General features: G+C 36.9%; 3 protein-coding genes and 1 long non-coding RNA gene across 18 annotated transcripts in view; 2 read left to right on the forward strand and 2 right to left on the reverse strand.

Annotated features, from left to right (window-relative positions):
- Dh31-r (Diuretic hormone 31 Receptor) overlaps positions 1–8,990 on the forward strand; it is an 85,348-nt gene extending 76,358 nt beyond the window's left edge. For 7 of the 10 annotated variants that reach the window (XM_076388062.1, XM_076388061.1, XM_076388059.1 and 4 more), the window contains 9 exons: positions 2,568–2,674; positions 4,135–4,226; positions 4,560–4,686; positions 5,046–5,272; positions 7,028–7,198; positions 7,298–7,421; positions 7,790–7,831; positions 7,918–8,001; positions 8,772–8,990. In XM_076388062.1, coding sequence (XP_076244177.1) covers positions 2,568–2,674; positions 4,135–4,226; positions 4,560–4,686; positions 5,046–5,272; positions 7,028–7,198; positions 7,298–7,421; positions 7,790–7,831; positions 7,918–8,001; positions 8,772–8,966 — 1,169 coding nt within the window. In that variant the 3' untranslated portion in view covers positions 8,967–8,990. Of the gene's footprint in view, positions 1–2,313; positions 2,463–2,567; positions 2,675–3,748; positions 3,933–4,134; positions 4,227–4,559; positions 4,687–5,045; positions 5,273–7,027; positions 7,199–7,297; positions 7,422–7,789; positions 7,832–7,917; positions 8,002–8,752 lie in introns of those variants that run through there. The other 3 variants (XM_076388067.1, XM_076388064.1, XM_076388065.1) reach the window with 3 other exon arrangements.
- Positions 8,991–10,037: 1,047 nt separating this feature from the next.
- LOC143185238 (transmembrane protein 19) lies at positions 10,038–12,345 on the reverse strand. Its single transcript, XM_076388070.1, has 7 exons — positions 12,207–12,345; positions 11,712–12,029; positions 11,523–11,633; positions 11,121–11,408; positions 10,924–11,028; positions 10,637–10,852; positions 10,038–10,561 (listed from the first exon to the last, which is right to left on the reverse strand). The coding sequence occupies exons 2-7, from the start codon at positions 11,860–11,862 to the stop codon at positions 10,407–10,409; spliced, it is 1,026 nt and encodes a 341-aa protein (XP_076244185.1). The 5' UTR covers positions 11,863–12,029; positions 12,207–12,345; the 3' UTR covers positions 10,038–10,406.
- Positions 11,595–12,274, forward strand: LOC143185239 (uncharacterized). Its single transcript, XR_013002883.1, has 2 exons — positions 11,595–11,640; positions 11,877–12,274. It is a non-coding gene; the product is annotated as an uncharacterized LOC143185239 (long non-coding RNA).
- A 1,463-nt stretch (positions 12,346–13,808) lies between the features above and the next one.
- Positions 13,809–18,894, reverse strand: LOC143184865 (interference hedgehog). Of its 6 annotated transcripts, none has more exons than XM_076387409.1 (7): positions 18,612–18,894; positions 18,272–18,526; positions 17,217–18,197; positions 16,287–17,129; positions 16,094–16,209; positions 15,689–15,760; positions 15,181–15,322 (listed from the first exon to the last, which is right to left on the reverse strand). In XM_076387409.1, the coding sequence occupies exons 1-6, from the start codon at positions 18,679–18,681 to the stop codon at positions 15,734–15,736; spliced, it is 2,292 nt and encodes a 763-aa protein (XP_076243524.1). In that variant the 5' UTR covers positions 18,682–18,894; the 3' UTR covers positions 15,181–15,322; positions 15,689–15,733. The 6 variants fall into 6 exon arrangements, 5 of the variants coding, with proteins under 5 accessions (XP_076243523.1, XP_076243521.1, XP_076243524.1 ...); XR_013002834.1 differs by lacking the exon at positions 15,689–15,760 and adding an exon at positions 15,391–15,532 and having other exon boundaries at positions 15,182–15,322; XM_076387408.1 differs by lacking the exon at positions 15,689–15,760 and having other exon boundaries at positions 13,809–15,322; positions 16,287–17,126.
- Between the last annotated feature and the right edge of the window lie 1,144 nt (positions 18,895–20,038).

Below are 20,038 nucleotides of genomic sequence, written 5' to 3' on the forward strand. Positions count from 1 at the left end.
ATTGTATATTATAATGCGATAAATATATCTAAAGTGATGTCTCTCTCCAGTCGCTCCAATTTCATTAAAGATTCTCACGAATCACTATATAAAAAATGGAACGCGACCATTTTTCCTCTCCCGATATCCTGTACACGAAGACATTTAGGTGGCTGTCCTCAATACGTCAATCATCCCCTTTCTGTATCGTTCGCTGAAATAGAAAAGGTATATCGCATTACCTTCAACAAATCTACCACCTTTAATAGCGTGAACGAGTTCTCACTCGGCAAAAAATGAGTGGATGAATCCAATTGAAGGGAAATTGAGCAACAAAATGAAACCTTAAAAATAAAAGTTTTCATATGCATTTTTCTCAAGTCGTTTCCAGAAGGTTTATCTCTCTAGAGACTCGTATACAAGTGCTCTCGAGGAATACATCCAAAATAAAAACCCAAGTTACCTCAGTGCGATGGAATATGTAAGACAAAACCCTCTTGGGTGCTCACTGTAGAATAGAATAGACGACTGCTCGTAAAATGTTAATGGAATGTGACTCGATGTGTCTCCAAAATAGGATGCCAAGGGAATCGTACGTTGTTAATGCCTTCAGAAGCGGTTATCCTTATATTTTCGACTAAGTGCCTTTAAAAGCCATTTCTTACAGCTTTACGAAACTTTCTGCCTCTTAGTCTTCTTTACTTTTCATTGTAGAAGAGTGCAACTGTATAACTTTCATTGATGCATTTGTACTCATAGCAATCTGCTTCTTCAGTAGTACGATGTCGCCATAGGTCAGACAGGACCACGAAGGTTTTCAGGTTGCAGGCAACTTGTATCAAAACTATTCAGATACATTTTTATTCAAGGTTCTACCGCTTACAACTACCTTTTCCCATATTTACAAGATGCAGGTTGAGGGATCACTTGACCTTATCGCTATCCTGGCGTGGTCTAAAGGGATCGCAGGAATATTTTCTTCTCCCCCTATTTTAAAGAATTGAATTCCAGCTGGCGCACTATAAATTTTAAATTCATCCCCAAAGACGTTTAAAGTTAAAGTGTTCAATGGATTCTGCAACCCCTAGACGCGTGGTTCGCATACCATACTGAAGCTTTCGTCGACGCGTAAACCGATTCCAACGGCGACGGATTTGTCAGTGTTCATTGGATCTAGAAGTCGTTCTCACGCTTCTTTATTCACTACTTTGGAACTCGTGTACGTCAGGTGGAATGGCGATGGCAGAAAGAGGAACGAGTAAATGTGACTTTTATGTTGAATTAAGCCGTTATTTCCGCGTGTGAAACACTCGATATTTTAGGAAACTGAAATGTGTTTAAAGAATTGTTCAGAGAAATTCTGCGAGTTGTTTCTTCCTCGTCCAAGCGAAACTTTAGTGGCAAAATTCTATTCGATACTGAAACACAAGTGTGTAAGAAGCAAACACGCGTGAATGCAACTTGATGCGCGGAAAATTATTTGTTCGCCACGTAACGAGACAATAGCTTCACAAACAATGACATCTTCGTTGAAGTTCGTCCCGAGTATTTTGTTTTCCCTGTAAATAGTACTTTGCCTGAATAATGCGATCATCAGCAGACAAGGAACTTCTTGAATTTGGTCGTTCATTAATTGTCAGCGCAATAGTTTCTCTGTCGTGTAGCAGAGAACTTTGTTCGCCTTGTGTCTCTTTCATGAAAGAGTATTTCTCGTCAAGGGAATGACGCAGGATGGAAATTTTATTACTTTACGGGTGCTGCACAAAGTAAAAAATTGAAAAGTGCCTGTGTTACTTTTTCCTGAATTATTTTCGAAGTTGTCACGCCGCGGATAATTAAACGTGAAACAAAAGCGGGAATAATTTTTAATTTCGAATGGAACAAAATCTGTCTTTCCTCATTTCAAAGAAAATCAGCCAGAGAATCGATGCAACGTGTCGGTCTGTTAATAACATCGGATTATTTTACACGCTGCACAAATTGGATTATCTGAAACGCGAAAATTGAAACTCTATCGAATACAGGGGCGAATAAAAGATTCTGTCAACTATATTCAAGCATCCTGGGAAAAGGAAAAATAGGAAATCGCGTGAACGATTACGTTAACTTATTCCAACCAACGAAGAACTTTTCTAATGCACGAAAAATTTTCAATTTTCGACTCTGCCTGTCACGATCTCTTCCATGTGACGTTTATTGCGAAAGTGAACGTGATCTACGATACTCCTGCACTCGACACTCTCTAGTTCCAATCCCTCGCCCAGCTCGAGCTTATTGGAAATTCGAAAAGGTAGCGAGAGAACGTAACGTGTCGCAGCTTTGCATGGTCGACGCTTTCCTTCCACAATTCGTCAAACGTTACTTCGCTTGTTCAATGAAAATGCATATAGAGTGCTTCTTCTTTCGGGCAGATGAAAAAAGATGAGTTGAACTGAATGCAGAATTTTCATGTGAATGGTTAAGAAAGGAAATTTTCATTTAATGTTAGTAATTTTCTTTTCATAACCAGAGGGTTTCTAATTTTGCCAGAATTTGCATTCGAAATTTTCCAGCAGAATTTTAATTGAAAGACCGTTGTTTTGTTCCAGTGATGGCGCACAAATATTGCGAATTAAACGGCACTTGGTTTCGACATCCGGTGTCCGATCAAGTCTGGAGCAATTACACAACCTGCGTCAACTTGAAAGACCTCAGTGTAAGTGGATTAACCGTACATTTTACTTGCTAATTTCGCTTGGCTCTCAGCTTTCTGTATCCATGCTTTGAATATGCAGAGCAGAAACGTATTATACATACATAATTCTGTCAGATATTATTCGAATAAGACTTACCTCGACTCGCACCGAAAAGGAAGGAAGCAATTCTAAAAAATGGGCTTCTACATCGGCACTTAAGCTTCTTTGAAAATATAACACAGCGACAAATGACTTCTACCGAGCTATTAAACGCCGTCAAAAAGTCCATTCTTCATCCAACATGGCGTAGCTGGGACAATATCATAGTAGACAATGAATCATCCAAAAACGTCGTAGAAAATAAGTGACAAGTGTCACTGGTCACGTTTCACGTCGAGATCGATGAAATTTCCGGGGAACAAAGGGACAGCAAACGCAATTAGATATGACGGAAGTTGTCGCGAACTTCATCCAACTGTGGTGGTTGGTGCCGTAATGTAACTTCCCCTTCGCGTAAATGCGACTGCATATAGAAACCCTTTTCCCCCCATTCAGCTGCCTGAACTTCACCCACTCCCTACACGATTGTTTCTGTCGTTTTTACCAACGATAATCCACAAACTGAATCGAGAAGGCGATTCAGAATGCCTCTGAGAATGCTGACGATGCGAATAGTTCGGAAAATGGATTCTATTCACGACTGTGCACACGTAGAGGAAGAAGACGGTCTCGATGAATTGTGTGGGCGTGAATAAGTAATGAATCTTGAAGGATTCTCCTGTTGGTGAGATCAACTTTGAAGCTGAATTCAATATTAAACGTTAATTGGTCGAGATTCTACAAAGTGTTCCTTTTTTTGAGATCTCACAGTCTTCTTTTGTCTCAGCAATTCCGAAGTAGAACAGTCTATAGGTAGTCAGCCGAGCTTAGAAAAAATTTGACCCCCCTCATCGTCGTGAAAAATCGAATCTCAGCGCCACGGACCTGGGTAATTGTTCTATCGTCTTTCACCGGGAGATTGTAGGTACACCGTACTTTCGATGTCTCGAGAAATCGCATATGCCCGTGGCCCATGCATTATTCATCAGTTGGCAAGTAGAATCGCGGATGCATCCTCCCCAAGGATTTTCGTACCGTCAAGGGATCCTCGAGATAAGAGCTTCTCGATTCGGTCTATTACTCCGAAATTTGTACGGGCTCCCGGATTACCGACTCACGTTCTACACGTTCTACACGTTCGCCATGAGAAGGGAAATCAGGGCGAAAATTACATCTAAGGTAGAAAATGAGAACCTCCGACCGATTTGTCTCCTTCGCGGGCTTGGCTGAACTCTTGAACGCGTAATAATAAATACGTCAGGAGCTTTTCAGGGTTTGGCAGATAGTCTAAACTTTAGATTATCCGTATTTAGAGTCTAACACGCGTCTCTTTTGCATCGAACAGCGACTTTAGTGACAGAGAACTTGCTTTTGATTTCAGTGGCAACAAGGGATCAATGGAATTTATGAGGCCGGATACGCGATATCGCTGGTGGCGTTACTTCTCTCATTGGGCATCCTCACGTACTTTCGGTGAGTTCATTGCGCACATTTTACTCGAATTTCTGAAATTTTTGAGATTCTTCAATTCACTAGATTAAGATGGATCGATTAATTACAATGAAATACTAAATTCTAGATTCTGAAATAAAAATTGTAAAGAAAGTGAAAACTATTTGAGTAATCTTTTCAGTAACTTGGTTTTTATATTTAGCGTTTAGTTAATGATAGTTTTTATCAGCAATATTAACACTATTTTACTGAGAACTACAATATCCCTAAAGAGCTTCACTTTCCAGAGACTAACTAGAATTTTAGGTAAAAGTAGGTATCGCTATCGTTTCTATTGTTCCCTCCTGAATACAGCTCCCTGAGGTGCGCTAGGATCACCCTTCACATGAACCTGTTCGCCTCGTTTGCTGTAAATAACGCTCTCTGGCTGGTCTGGTACAGGTGTATCGTCGCGAATACGGATTTACTGTTAAACAATGGAGTACGTATAAAACTCTTGTTTTCCGTCTACTCTTTACACAAGTTTTAAACTACAGCTGAAGCAACATGAACTGAATCCTCAAAAATGCTACTCTTCTTATCGTTCAATCATTTCATTAGTTTAGTTACATTTTTCCCAGAGATGAAAAAGAATGCAACTGTTTTGAGATAACTTTAGATGTTCGTAAATTTCGTATTCAAAAATTTTTTATTAATTTCAAGTATAATGGGTGGAGAGTACAAAGTTAATGTTTCTTTGAATGGCAAGTACTAGTAAAAGCAATTTCTGAACCGATTAGAGCCATTGCTGCACGCTACTCTTGATGAAATGATCGCTAAAAGTGACTTCTTGATTTCCAGATAACGTGCCGCCTCTTGCACATCGTCCTCCACTATTTCCTCCTCACTAATTACGCCTGGATGCTGTGCGAGGGTTTTTACCTTCACACATTGCTTGTTAGCGCCTTCACTAGCGAGCACAAATTAGTAAAGTGGCTGATGGCGCTCGGGTGGCCAGTGCCTGCCATTATTGTCACGATTTATGCCTGTTTGAGGGCCACTAGCGACGATCCTGAGGACACTGAACAGTGAGTACTTATAAAGTAATATAAAACGCTGAAATAAATCTCTCATTCGCTAATGGGGTGGAATTTCAAGCCACTAGATTATTAGAATCCGCCTTTATAGCTAATATTATTAATTATTATTTATATTAAGAACAGTAAAATAAAACGAAACGAACGGAATACGATTGAAAATTTAATTTGCTACTTAGGTGGCCAGCAAAACCTATATAGAGGAACATATAACGAAATACATTTTCCAGAATAATTCTGCGATAAAGTGAAATGCCTGACAAGCAAAAAGCTTACTAACAAATGCAGTTAGAAGTTGTAAAATATTGAAAACTCTGGCAAATGCAGCTAATAAAATTCCGTAAAGCACAACTGCCATAATTACAGTCATTAATAATGATCCATAGCTTCTAATCATTGAACTGAATTACTTTATTATTATTAATTCACATTACTGTGTTACATATATATGTATTCCAGTCACGACACTTTGTTTTTCTGGGTCGCTTATTTCCCAATCGTACATAAAATTGCTTCTGAAATATTTAAAAACCTATAGCCCGACCAAAAATTGAATTAGCCCTAACGAACTAGCGAAAAAGGCCACAACGGATGACAGAAACATAGAACAGTGTTCCGAAAAGGATACCGATGGCGATTCACTTTTTTAAATAAAATATCTATTTAGTTAGATTAAACGTCATGCAACATATCCTTCATTGTCGATACACAGGACAAGCAGACGAATGAAAATGTGTTTTTTGATATGATATCTCGCAATGGATCAACCAAATTAAAAATAACTGTATTAAAAGTCGTCCGATGTGGCCCAAACAGAATGAAAAAGAGCTCATCGCTTAATATTCATCGGTAGTATTTCTACCATGAAAATCCTCTCTCGAAAATAGAAAAAAATAGAATTTCCACAAAGCGACACCGCGAAAAAACATTTCCATCAATTAGACTCCCAGATGAAGAATCGACGAGAAGATAAATCGCTAAATCTGATCGCAAAGGGTAGAAAAAATCAGGTCTATTGAGCAGACATCAGGAAAAGGGGCAGGAATAGCACAAGGGTGAGCGATGGAAAAGGTTCTCTTCCGAAGGGGTGAGCGACCAGGAGAATAACATCGTTCACTGTCAGCCGCAGGAGTCAGTCGCGGATGCTCGAGGAAGTTCACCTTTCCAGCTTCCGTCACAGGCATCGAACAACTCGGCGCCAGTGTAGAACGAAAATGCTCCCAGCCTGGAGTTAATTGACAAATTGATGAGCAACACGGAGATAGCGAAGGAAACCGCAGAACCAAGCGATGGCCGACGTCGAGTCGCGATGTTAATTTCCCTCGGTTGCATCGATGCAACGGATGCAGCTAGAGCGCATCGATATTGTGCAGACGTGACGGTGCGGTGGTAAGCTTGAGCACAGAGGATCAGAACCAAGGCAATTGTGTAATCCTCATTTGCTCGGAGGGCAACCCTCTTTGAAATCCCTAACGAACAAAGGGACTCTGGGAAGGCAAATTAATGTGCACCAGGGTGCGGCTGCTGTGCACATTGACATTATTGGATGCCGATTTAAGGGCGTCTTCGTGGGCTGGATTTCAATTTAGGAAACGTACATATCTCTAGCTATTTTTACAGATCTTGATATTATCAGGGTCTCGAATTTTCTGTTCAAGGGAATTTGCACATGTCTTACTATGAAACCTATGTATTTTATTTTGTTCTCTCGTTATATTAACATCGTTGCGTCCATACTGAGCACAGGTGCTGGATCAATGAGGGCAATTACATGAACGTTCTGGTTTCCCCGGTATGTGTTTCTACCCTGTTGAATCTGGCGTTCCTCTTCAACATCGTGAGAGTTCTACTGATGAAACTGAGGGCTGGTCCCACAATTGGCACTCAACCTTCGAGGTCTATACGTCAGGCATTTCGGTAACTAATAAAACATTCATTTTATTTATTATTGTACAAAATAATTAGGAAAGATACTTGTTTGGATTTGCTGATTTTGATGACTACCTCTTTCCTTAGAGCAACGCTACTTTTAGTACCTTTATTGGGCCTTCATTATCTGGTTATCCCCTTCAGACCGCCAAAGAATCATCCCTGGGAACAGTTTTACGAGGTTCTTTCCGCCATAACGGCCTCGTTCCAGGTAAACGACTCGATACTTTACTCAAGAAATTTAATTCTGCTTAAGCAAATTTTCCGTGCATTAAAACATATTATTTAAGCCTCAGAGAATAAAGATAGTGTCCACTTTACTTGCACTAATAGCTTAGTTTCATCGCGTTTTAATGAGAAAGGATATAATAATCTAAACAATGATGCACTGAATTAATTACAAGATACAGACTAGTAGAAAAATAGAGGCACTTGCTGATCATATTTTATTATATCCTTTTAATTAACAGCTCAATCACCGCTCTGATTTTTATCTTCAAATCACGATTATCCCATTGTAAACCGTAAACTGAAACCGTAAACTGAAACCGTAAACTTCTCAACGTTCCTCTTTTGCAGGGTCTCTGCGTGGCCATTCTATTTTGTTTCTGTAACGGCGAGGTGAGTTGCATCCGTTATTACGTTTCTAATTAGGCGATATAGCCGAAGAATAAACGTCTTTATTAATAAACGTTGCTACTCCTCAGGTAATAGCGCAATTCAAGAGGAAGTGGGAGGGCACAGCACTTCTGCGAAATCGAGCCAATTCCTGCACTGCGACCACCGTCTCGGTACGGCAAATTCACAAGACAATAAGAGTATTCATCCAGCTCCGTACTACCGAAAACGTCTTAATCAAACATTTACACGCGTTGTCATATTCTGCTCGCTCTTCATTCCTACCATTTCTATCGCATCAAATTCTTATACTGTGCTCGATCAATCATACAGAACGCTTTGTACATACTTTTGTAACTCTTCGTTGCACGTTTGTTTCATCGAACGCTTCTTACAATACCTGAACCTGCATATTTTATTCCATAAATTCGTGTTGAGGAAATGGAGCCCAATAGACACAGAGAAATTGAATCATTGCGAATGCCTGCATGCTAATTTTGATTCAACTTAGATCTAAACTAGCTTTACTAACTCAAAAACAGTTCCCCATTAACAGCCACGCGTAATTAAATCATTGCATATTAAAATACAGTGCATAAAATTGTCATGAAACGATAAACAGAGTAGCCAGTCGCGAGGCAAGGTAAAAATACGAATGCACGACTGGTCAATGGTGCGATGCGGATCGAACAAGTCCGACTAATCTGTAACTAACTCGTCAGCCTGACTCTTAGCACATACTGAATTTGGGAATGATCTACTAACAATTAGCGAATGGTAGAGAGCGAGAGGGGAAGAGAGAAAGAGAGAGAGGGAGAGAGGGAGAGAGGGAGAGAGGGAGAGAGGGAGAGAGAAATTGTCCGTGTCGTGCCAATGACAAAACGTGCTCGAGTCAAGTCCATTGTGGGACGTTGACTGTTTCAGTTTATCCGCTCGACCGCAGGTCCGATGGCGGGAGAGGAGAAGGTGTGACTATCAACTGTCCGCGCCGGAACAGCTGAACGAGAAGCCCGTAGACAGTCAGCAAACTATACAACTGGTCGCCGCTAGTCCTATCGCCAACAGTCTAAACAATCATACCAGAGTACTAATCAAATCTCAAGACTCTTTGATCAACGATGAGCAAACGCAGTGTTGATGCTCTACCAATGAGACTGACTGTTCATGATTATCATTTCCTAAGTAACATCCTGAAGGATTGGAGCATGGTTATTTGAGAGAAGGGATCGAGAAGATCAAACTGTGATTTTTTTTTAATGGGTAATGACTAAAATAAGTAACAGAGTCTGTAAATAAAGTAAGTTTGCAAAGAAAACAAGTAGACGAGTACAATTTAGAACATACTGTCATTTGAAAGGGAAGACTTTGTTGATTTTATTTTAGTGTATTTTACTCAAGGATTAAATAGTTTGCTTTTTTTTAAGGATTGTCATCGATTTAGGCACGTATGTATATTTCATCTTATGAAATTAAAATTGAAACATACCTTGTTATTTTTTAAAAAGTTTATTATTTTGTTTTGTCACTTAAATATGAAATAATTTATCTTAAATGATACTAGAAACGTTTGCTTACATCTTAAAGAGCTTAACTATAGATTCGATCGTAGTTTGTTTGATATTTCCAGAGAAGTATTTTAATACTTAAGCAACTATCAATGGATACTTACGTAGACCAGAGAGAATTTCATTAAGTTGCGGCACGATTTAATCTATATCGCTGTGTTCTTTTAAAAATATAAAAAGAAATTAACAAAAAGTCCATAGAATACTCTGCAATGTGTCAACATATTTTATTTTATTTTCAAGTTTTTTAAATTTTTTAAAAGAGCGCAGCTTTTGTTCGATAAAAAATGCAATTCATCATATCAGTCATGTTACATCATTTTTGTACAAAATAATGGTTTTGTAAAGTACACTGACAGCGAATGTATTTACCGGGTATGTAAATTTAATTGAACATATGAAGAAATGTGTAAATAATTCATAGTTATAAAGATTTACAATTAAGACGGGTAATCAAGTTAATACAAACCCACCCTTACGAATTAATTTTAATGATAAAAAATTGAAATGTTCACGAAAACATGATAAACTAATAAGTATCGTATATTTTATAAATTAACGTCGCAAACAAAATTAAAAGGCATTTTAACAATATTGTGATTAAAATATGTTATCATATGGACGGTTAAAATATTGATGAATACTACACATCTCGTTTAGGTATAATGGTAAAACATTTTGTAATTACAGAATTACAAATCAATTATAAACAATTTAAAAATTCGTCTAAAATGTTGATACATGTACGTCGAAAACTAAACAGTTCTGAATTCGTATGTTTACACTACAAATACATCTCGTCATTACAACTATAAAATAATCACAAAGATTTGGTATTGTATGCAGATATAAAAGTCTTAAAATAAAAATATATGTATTCATTACAAAAATATATATATGTTTAATAAAATATTTAATTAATTAAATGTGTAGAGTTTATAACATCATCTAATTAATTAAATATTTAATTAAAATATATATTTCTCCAAATATTTAAATGCCGATGTAAATCTTTAAGGCCAGATCGAGTTTGCTATCCTCGGCAAAGTAAGAGCGATAACAACACTTGATAAAAGATTGACGCTGTGATTATCCAAAACTTGTCTACCACAAATATGTTTCACCCCTTTCCCAGGTCGTTCTACGATTACCCCCTCCTCGTTAATCCCTGGAAAAAATGGAACCATAAATTTCATATCATAATATAACTTACATCTTTTGAAAACAGTACACCGCAATTTACCAGAATATTGTAAAGTAGCTCCTAGTAAGGAATCCAAAATGCTACCAAGAAGACCTCCGATACCTCCAACAATGATGATAGGCCACTGTGGTGCTGCTGCTTGCAGCACAGCTGTGTCTACAGTATAAAGTACTGTCAAATAATGAAACAAACCTACAGTTAGACCACCTAGCGCGGAAACCAAAAGACCTATCCAAGAGACACCACCATTTGTTCCTGTAAGTATTAATAAATAATATTAATCATATTAACATTTAACATCTGATCAGAATAAATTTCAATTTTACCCTTTGGCACCCTTTTTCTTGAGGTAATTAGTAATGGATCACTGTTACCAACAACTGGGCCAATCTCAGATGCCCATGTATCTCCATTACAGCAAGCAAATGCTCCTGAGTTATAAGAGTAATAAAAGGAATGAAATATAATTTCCAAGAAGCATTGTACAAGTTCTGTGAATTCTATGTTCATATTATCTACATACCTAAAATTCCTATTGATAACCAGGAACTTCTGTAATATTTAACAAAATCGATAGGTCTCTCTCCACAGCCTACATCCAATAGATAAAGAAGTGCTAACTGTGTTGCCATTCCACCATTGCATAAAGCTTGAATCCAATTCCTCTGACCACCCTCCTTGAAATCTGCCTCAATTTTTCTCTTTTTGTCAGACCGAAACTTTGTTACTTTTGAAGCCGTAATGAAAAATGCAAAGAGACAAGCCAGATGAGCAAAACTTGTAATTGTCATGACAAAACCCATGAATAAACCTGCAGTATAAGATACATTAACTATTTTAGAAACATAAAACAATATAATATGATTTCTTCCTACATGGGAAGCACACTTAAAATACACAGAATGATAAATGAATATTTGATTACCTAGTATGGCACCGCCAACGTCCACACTTTTCCTTCTGTATCCCCAAAGTGCAATGAGAAAGGGTATCACGACAGAAATCAACCATCTCCATGGTGATATCACAAAGTACTCTGCAAAGTAAGGTTACCTTTCTCAAAATGATAGTAAAATAAAAAGAGGGAAAACTAGGATTACTTGTAAAAGTATACCTTCGTAGTGATTCTCAGAGTCTGGATGAAACGTTTTATACACTACATTTACGATCCAAAATAGCATAGAAATCGGGATTGCACATGCACTGACAAGAACTGGCACTAACACATGTGATCCTTCATTCTTCTTATTTCTTAATGAAATCATTTTAATATCTTCAGGTGACAAATGGATTTGCGTAACTACTTGTTCCTCCAATAAATCGAGTGAATAATTAAATTAAATATGTTAGTGGGTACAGAAGAACTGGTCTCGAAACGTAACCAAAGGTTTCATGCTTGTATTGATTAATAAGTAGTTCCTCTGCATATCAGCTGGAAGAATGTAAAACATGCACATGTTATTAATCTATTTCCAGCAGAATAGATTTAAGTATATATGTGTGCCTTATATCTTATCAATAAAAAGAAACATTAAGATAAAGTACTTTCGCATGCAGGCACTAGGATGCACATGCATGCACATGTGCATAGGTACCTATGTGTACGTACCTAGCGGTATTAAATATTTTTTTTCCGGCAAGAACAAGTGTCATAATGTCTGTACATTATGTTTGTAATTGCAATTAAGGGAGCTACATTTGCGGCAGCACCCAAAAAATGAATGTTCTATTAAAAGGAAGCAATAAAGTTCTTTTTTGTTACGAAGTGGTCTCAGAAATATCTTTAACTCCTAACCTATGCAACTTTAATTTGTTTATATATGTATTTATTGAATAATCAGAGGATTCACAGCACTTATAATGATTCTTTCGTATATTTTGCAATATATTTCATGGATAACATTTGCTTTTTAATAATAAAAAAAAGTTCAATTTAAACAAAACATGCACAGGAAATTTTCTAGCCATCAAACATCGTCTCGTGAACTAAAACTATTTTAGAAATGAAAAAATAAGGTTTACTTATTAATTTATACACAGTTTGAGGGCTCAAAATAGCTATAATTTGTCGCGCGGAAACATGAAGCAGCAACATTATTTATTTATTGCAAAAACAGCATTTGAAAATTATTAAGGGGCCCCACACCCTAATGATACGGGCCTTAAGAAAAGTTGCTAGCGACAGCTTCGACATCTAGCGGCGATCCACGAACTAACATTTTGAGTAAGGTTCATAACAGCGGGTACCGGTACCCCTGTGAATAAAATAATTCAATTCCTTGAAAAATGATTAACAAGCCGCATTATTATTATAGAAAATAGTTCAAAATATTATTGCAATCTATACATTGCAATAAATATTTTAATTTAAACAGTGAATGCATTAAAAATCATGAAATATTCTTCCTTGTAAGTTTATTAATTATTTCTAATACATTCACCATTCGAATTCTATTATTTAGTGCAAGTTCAAGACTCGAATAATATCCTGAACCATTTTCTATAATAATATTACTTTCTATAATAATATTTTTTAATGTTTATAATAATTTTATACGAAAGGGGCACCGCACCCTAATGATACGGGCCTTAACAAAAGTTGCTAACGACAACTTCGACATCTAGCGGCGATCCACGAACTAACATTCTTAGTAAGGTCCGTATCATACGGTATCGAAGCCCCTTTAAATAAAATGATTAAAAACGTTAAAAAATTATTAACAAACCATATTATTATGGGAAATGTTTCAAAATATTATTGCAATCATTGACTTACATTAAATAATTAATTCAAGCAGTGAATGCATTAAAAACCATGAAACTTTACTCCTTTTATATTTATTAATTATTTCTGATCAATTCGGTGCTCAAATTCAATTATTTAATGAAATTAACAAATTGTAATAATACTCTGAACTATTTTCTATAATAACATGATTTAGTAATTATTTCTTAATGATTTAATAATTTTAATTATAGGGGCTCCGGTACCCGATGATACGCACCTTACTCAAAATGTTAGTTCGTGGATCGCCGCTAGATGTCGAAGTTGTCGCTAGCAACTTTTGTTAAGGCCCGTATCATTAGGGTGCGGTGCCCCTTTAATAATTTTTAAGTACTGTTTATTCAATAAATAAATTATGTAGTAAAGAAGAGGTGAAATTTTGATCGAAGTACGAAAATGTAATAGGGGAATAAAATACGAGGAGTGTCAACTTTTACATTATATGTATTAAAAAAATTAAGTACAAGAAAATGTTGGTATATATAATATATGAAGATATATAAATAATTAATGTTAACACTACTTTGTATAGGCAAGATATAAGGCACATATGTTTCTCCAAAAAGTCTCAATCATTCTACTATGTACAAAATTTGTTATGCATTCACAAATTCTTTCACCGACACTCTAAATTGCAATGTTTATACTTTATAAACAACAGAAATTTAAATAATTAAATTTACGTTAAAAATATGTATAAAATAGGATATAAAAAAATTTTACAAATACTTATTTACAAACTTATTTGTTCTCTTTCTGTGATATCGAAATTCTGCCTAATAAAATTGTAATATATTTATACTTTTATGTAAAAAGTTTCACATGATTTGTCGTAAAGCTTGATTACCGTTAGGAATACAATATCAGTCGCTAAATAGCTATTGCATGTAACTCGAATCTAAGAAAATACTGTTATTATGAACTACTAACTTCATGATACTACGTACCCAATACTGTTAATGATACATAATTGATTATTTCTATTATTCAACTAATGATTTCTAATGAAGTTAAGCTGCCAATTTTGATTACTATAATGTAATGAATTGAAACGACAGGTGCAATAATACAATTGGAACAAAGAGACATTAAAAAAATTTCGATATCATCGATAATATTATAATACCGGACACAATTTCATTCGCAACTTAATTTGATGCGACTATTAATTACATCGCGTATTTACAGAAGAAAGTAATAAACGCTAATTAGTCTGGAGTAGCATATGAGATAATCGTAAAAGCTGCCTGGAGTAAAATTAATACGAAGTCGAATATATGTGATGAAAGATCAAATTCAGTTTTCAACTGACGTTATTTTCAAAGTGTAGCGTCGACTACGAAGTGAGAACAGGTAGAAAATGTTAAATATTAAAAGAAGACTTGTCAAACAGGTACATCACAAATTTAAATGAGCTCACTTTGTAGTCAAATATCAACATCTTACTCTATGACGTTTAAAAGACTCCTACAGAAAAGAAAGACTTAAAACTGTATGCAATTACTGACTGGATGCAGCTTCAGTAATTAGTCAATACATTTGAGCATACTTATTACAACACCCTATAATTGTCCTCCAACAATTTTTCAATTGTTCTTATATCGGCGGTTGACTAAAGTCTATAAATAGAAACTAAAAGTTTCACTACCATGCATTGTTGAACACTGGTTGTTTGCAGCACGTCTTTATATAAATTTATAGTTTTTCCTAGCAGAGTGAAACTACTGCTCTCTGTTGCAACAACTGGAACGTATTTCGGTGTGAACAAACATAAATGTTCACAGAGGTTGATCGATAGGCAGTGATCCTTGGAGCAGAGAGGGTTCAGTATATGACGTGTTCACATCAGTTCCAGCTGTGTCGCTATTGTTGCGGTTGTTGCTGTTGTTGTTTTGTCCGTTTAGAAACGAAGCCATTTCCATCGGCGATTGTTGCCCGCTCTGTTTAGAAACATGCGTGTTCGTTCGCTTCTTTCAAATATCAAATCAACTATGCGCTAGTTACATACGTGTGTGGCGTTCGGAAAATAAAATAAAAGAAAAGCGGCTCCAGAGAGAGTGCAGAGAGCGAGTAGAAATTAGAGAGCAGCACACGCGACCAATGCTAAAGCTAGAAAAGACTAGTCTTCCTTAATATGTATCGATAATAGTCTGAAAGCAGAAATACGTTAGTCAAATGTAAATATACAGATGCAATCGCGTGCGGCAATAGTGCATAGAAAACAATTAAAATGGAAGTCGCTTTAAAATAGAACGAACTGAAGCATCCACCAAAGGTGAACGTGCCAAAATTTAAGGCGTACGTACTGTCGCAACCCTAGGCCGAATCCACTGTCCAAGTCGATACGAAAACTAATTTAATGGCTGAGCTTTTATTCTCTTCATTTACCAAGCATGCAAAAGAATAGATTTGTTAAATTAATTGATCGGAAAGCACGAGATCAATTTTAAATTATGTTCGAAGATTGAAATCTACCTAGAATTACAGCTAATAACCATTGAATACTCGACTAAGGTTGCGTTTACGTTTATCTAGTGGATTTTCTAACTTGAAAAGGAAAATTCAATAACTTTAGACAACGGCAGTTTTTTCATTCTTCAAAACTGTATGGATGCGCAATTTGTTTCTTCAAAACTAACACAGCCTTCAGTCATTATTTTCCTCTGAGATAGAGCAAAAGCATTACGAAGTTGTTACTTACAAATACCGACCTTAGGCTGTATTATATCTTCAGATGTATCGAGACCAGCGAGCGGGTTTGATGTTATATTTATTTTAGAGTCATTAACTCCACCGTTCATTACTCTTCCGTTTGTTATCGGTTTTCCTACAACAGAGACCCCCGTGTTATGAAATACATATAACATTACAGCGAAGTATTTCATCATTATGAATTATGATTACCTTCGCTCTGAGAAGATTCTCGACTCTGCTTGTGTTTCGTTCGTTTATACACAACTGCTACTGCTGCTAAACCACCCAGGAGAGTCAAACCTCCTAGAACTCCGCCGATTATAGCATACATATTCGCGTTCCTGTCGTTTGCAGGCTTCATTCGACTGTCTAACGTCAGGTTGCTACCGCGATTGTCACGGTTCTCGTGATAGTTATGCTCAACAACGAGTTTCTTAGTTTTTTGTCGAAGAATTTGCGAAAATTCTGATGCAGCGTCCACAGAAAAACTCTGTACCTTGAATTCATATGTTGTATCCGGTTGTAAATGTGAGATAGTTATATTGAATGAATCTTTCCCCTCGACTGTAGTCTTTATATAGTCCCCTGCTGAAGTAGACGCACGATGGTACACGTAAAATCCATCAATATTCGCTGACGTATCTGGGTTTTGCCAAATGAGTAGCACTTCTTGTGGTCCTAAAGCTTCAGTGTTTGTTAATAAAGGTATCGGCATTTTGTTACTCTCGAATCCTCCATCTGCGTTTAAGTGGAAACGCCCAGAGTTGGGACTCAATTTATTATCGTTGTTCGAATAAACTGCAGCAATTCTAAATCGATAAGTGTGATCAGGCTGTAGATCAGTCACCTCGAACGATCTTACATGATTCGGTATTTCAGAATTCGCTGTCATCCATTTTGCTTGTTTACCATTCATTTTTGGTCCAAGTTCCCGATACTGAACTTTAAAAAATTGAATGGGCAACCCAGTATTTTCAGGTACAGACCACCGAACCATCACGGATACATCCGAAAGTCTCGTTACATTTGGTTGGTTTGGTGGAACCAACACTGCTAAAAATGCAAAGAATAAAATTACGAAAGTTTAAATTATTTATACTTCATTGATGTGTAACAAGTATATTCCTATTGTAGAATTACCAGTGCCTTTTCTCTTTCCTTCCTTGCTTCTTCTCCTTCCTCCTCCTCTTGTGTGTTTGTGCCTTGAATTGGGTATTCCGTAATCTTGTCTTGATTCAGTTGTACCAATATGCTGCTTTGGATTTACTCTCAATAAATTATAACCAGAATCAGAGCCATACTCATTACTTGCCACGCACTGAACGATACCAGCATGCTTTTTTTCAACTTCAGAGATACGAAGAGTAGAGCCTTTAATCTCTAAATTCTCACTGGGTACTAAGGATTCTCCATTGATTAACCATTCGATTTTCGGTTGTGGCTCACCAGTTACAATACAGGAAAGCTCCAATTCTCCGCCTTCAGAAAATGTGGAAGCCTTGGGCGATTTAATCACTTTTGGTGCTTCCATTACTTTCAATATAATCACAGACTTGATATGTGCACCACTGTTAATCCACATACAATCGTATTCTCCTCTATCCTCTGGCTGAACATTGGTTATCATCAAACCCATTGAAGTTTTTATAGACTTCGATGGTAATGCACTACCCAGTCTACTCCATGTAACATAAGGTACTGGATAACCAGCGCCGAAACATTCTAATGTGACATTTTTGTCTCGCAAAACTTTGTACTCCGTTTGTGGTTGCTTTATAAAATATGGTGCTTGGAAGCTGGGATTTGTAAGCACATTTAGAATGATCTCATGATTACTGGTATATATCTGAGTAGTTATGTAATTGCTAGCAGTACAGTGATAAGATCCACTGTCTGATGCTTTAACATTTTCAATGACCATAGTTTTACCGTTTACATTTTGTATGAGATTATTCTTTTCATAAAACTGAACTATAGCTTCTGGAGCTGAATAAGGCACAGGACACGTGATAGGTACAGTATTTCCTGCAGCAACGTTTATAACTAAATCATTTTTATCTGTAAACTTCTGCAATGTAGCAAGCGTCAATCTTGCTGGATCAGAAGCTAAACCGCTGGAACCTACAGAGTCCAGAAAATTCAATTTTCAGTATTAAATTACATAAAAGCTAGCAAGCTAGAATTAGTATGTTTACCATAGAAAGCTATGCAGCGATAATCCCCAGCTTTTGTCTCGTTATCGAAGTTTACTACATGCCGGGAGGTTTTGCCGACGTTGGTAGGCGTATGCAAAACTGGCAACCATTTGTCCGAACCCAATGGCCTATGACGCCATGAAAAACGTTCGGCAGCGAGATTAAGATTGCACTCAAAATTCACGTCGTCCCCCAGTGGTGCATCCAGAGGTTTAGGGTGTCGTAAAAAAGACATACCCGGCTCTTGCCGTTGTCCTGTTAAATACAAATACATGTAGTACCGTTCAATTTGAATACAGTGATAAAAAAATGTCTGATTTACAAATGAAAAGTAACTCACCATGAGCAAAACTAGCTAAAACATGAAGCAAGACCACGATGACACCACATAGGGAGGATATAGATCGCATCTTGACACATTCTGCAATCAAAGAAAAGAGTCAGTTGCATGTTTATTCTTCAGCTAGCGGATTTATCAACCTGATACTGGGTTGGACAGAAATTTGCGAGGAATCGGGCGGTACCATCGAGAGCTCACTAAAATTAATGCCCAGCAAGCCCGTTTAAGTTTAGAACGACAAGAGTACACGTGGAAATAGAACACACTTTCGTCCTAGTTTTCAAACGCGATTCATGATATCGAGAGTGATTCAAAATACTCTCGATCGCGCTAGTCTCCGATAAAAAACACTTAAGAAAATAAACATAAAACTTTTTTAATACTATCGCAAGTAATGCAAGTAATGCTACTTGCTACTTGCTACTCAGCAATGTTCGTAATATAAATTACTATGTAGAATTAACGATTAAGTGCAGTATAAAAAAGAGAAAAACAGATTGCCATAAACCTAACCTACATTTTTAGTATCCGCTCCAATTAAATTCACATATTTTCAACGAAAATCATCTGTAGTTAGTATCTAAAGTTCATAGACGCTTTTTAGGCTTCTTAAAGTTAAGGGATAGAGTAACTGAATTTAATGATTGCATAATAGAGTCCTACGCCCCCGTGCCTCCTCGCACGAATAATACAAACGATAGGAGAATGAAACAATGTATATAAACGCTTCTGAAATTATTTCAAACTGATTATACTTTATTCGGGCAAAGAAGGGTTCGCTGCTAGACATCAATAAAAAGAGACAAATTTTTCCTTTTGCAATTCTGAAAGAAACAATTATTCGAGGATGATGGAAGCAGGACCTCTTGGAGCTTTCTCTGCCAGAAAAAATAAGGATAACTGTGTTTATGTTATTCCAATGGTAATATGAAAATGACCGTATACGGAGATGAAAACTGTCGTTCAATACGCGCCACCGTTTACCACCCACATGCGAACGGCGAGTGACGATCAAAATTATTTGTTGGCTAACAGGCGTTTGTATATGTAGATACATATGTATGTAGGCAAATCCATTTACGGGATACACCGTGCCGTCCGCCTACGCGATACTTTTACAAAGAAAATTGATTGAAAGATGTTTTATCGTAAGACTTATCGACAGTTCGCCCGAAGAAGAATTTATGTTATAATTTGTTATCTTTTAATTTGCTTTCACGGAGAAATTGAATTTTCGAGGACAGAATCCGTCGTCGGCGAACTTTTCGACGGAGTTGAAATGACGAGGTAAAAAGCACGCGTCCGACCCGTTACCAAAGCAGTTCAACGTATTTTATGTACGGGAGGGCCTCTTAACTTCTGGTTAAATGGTAGCATAAATGCCGGTGGTATGTAACAGGTGAGAAGGGCTCGAAAGAGGCTGGTTT

The sequence above is a fragment of the Calliopsis andreniformis genome, chromosome 10, assembly GCF_051401765.1.
Source record: "Calliopsis andreniformis isolate RMS-2024a chromosome 10, iyCalAndr_principal, whole genome shotgun sequence".
NCBI lineage: Eukaryota > Metazoa > Arthropoda > Insecta > Hymenoptera > Andrenidae > Calliopsis > Calliopsis andreniformis.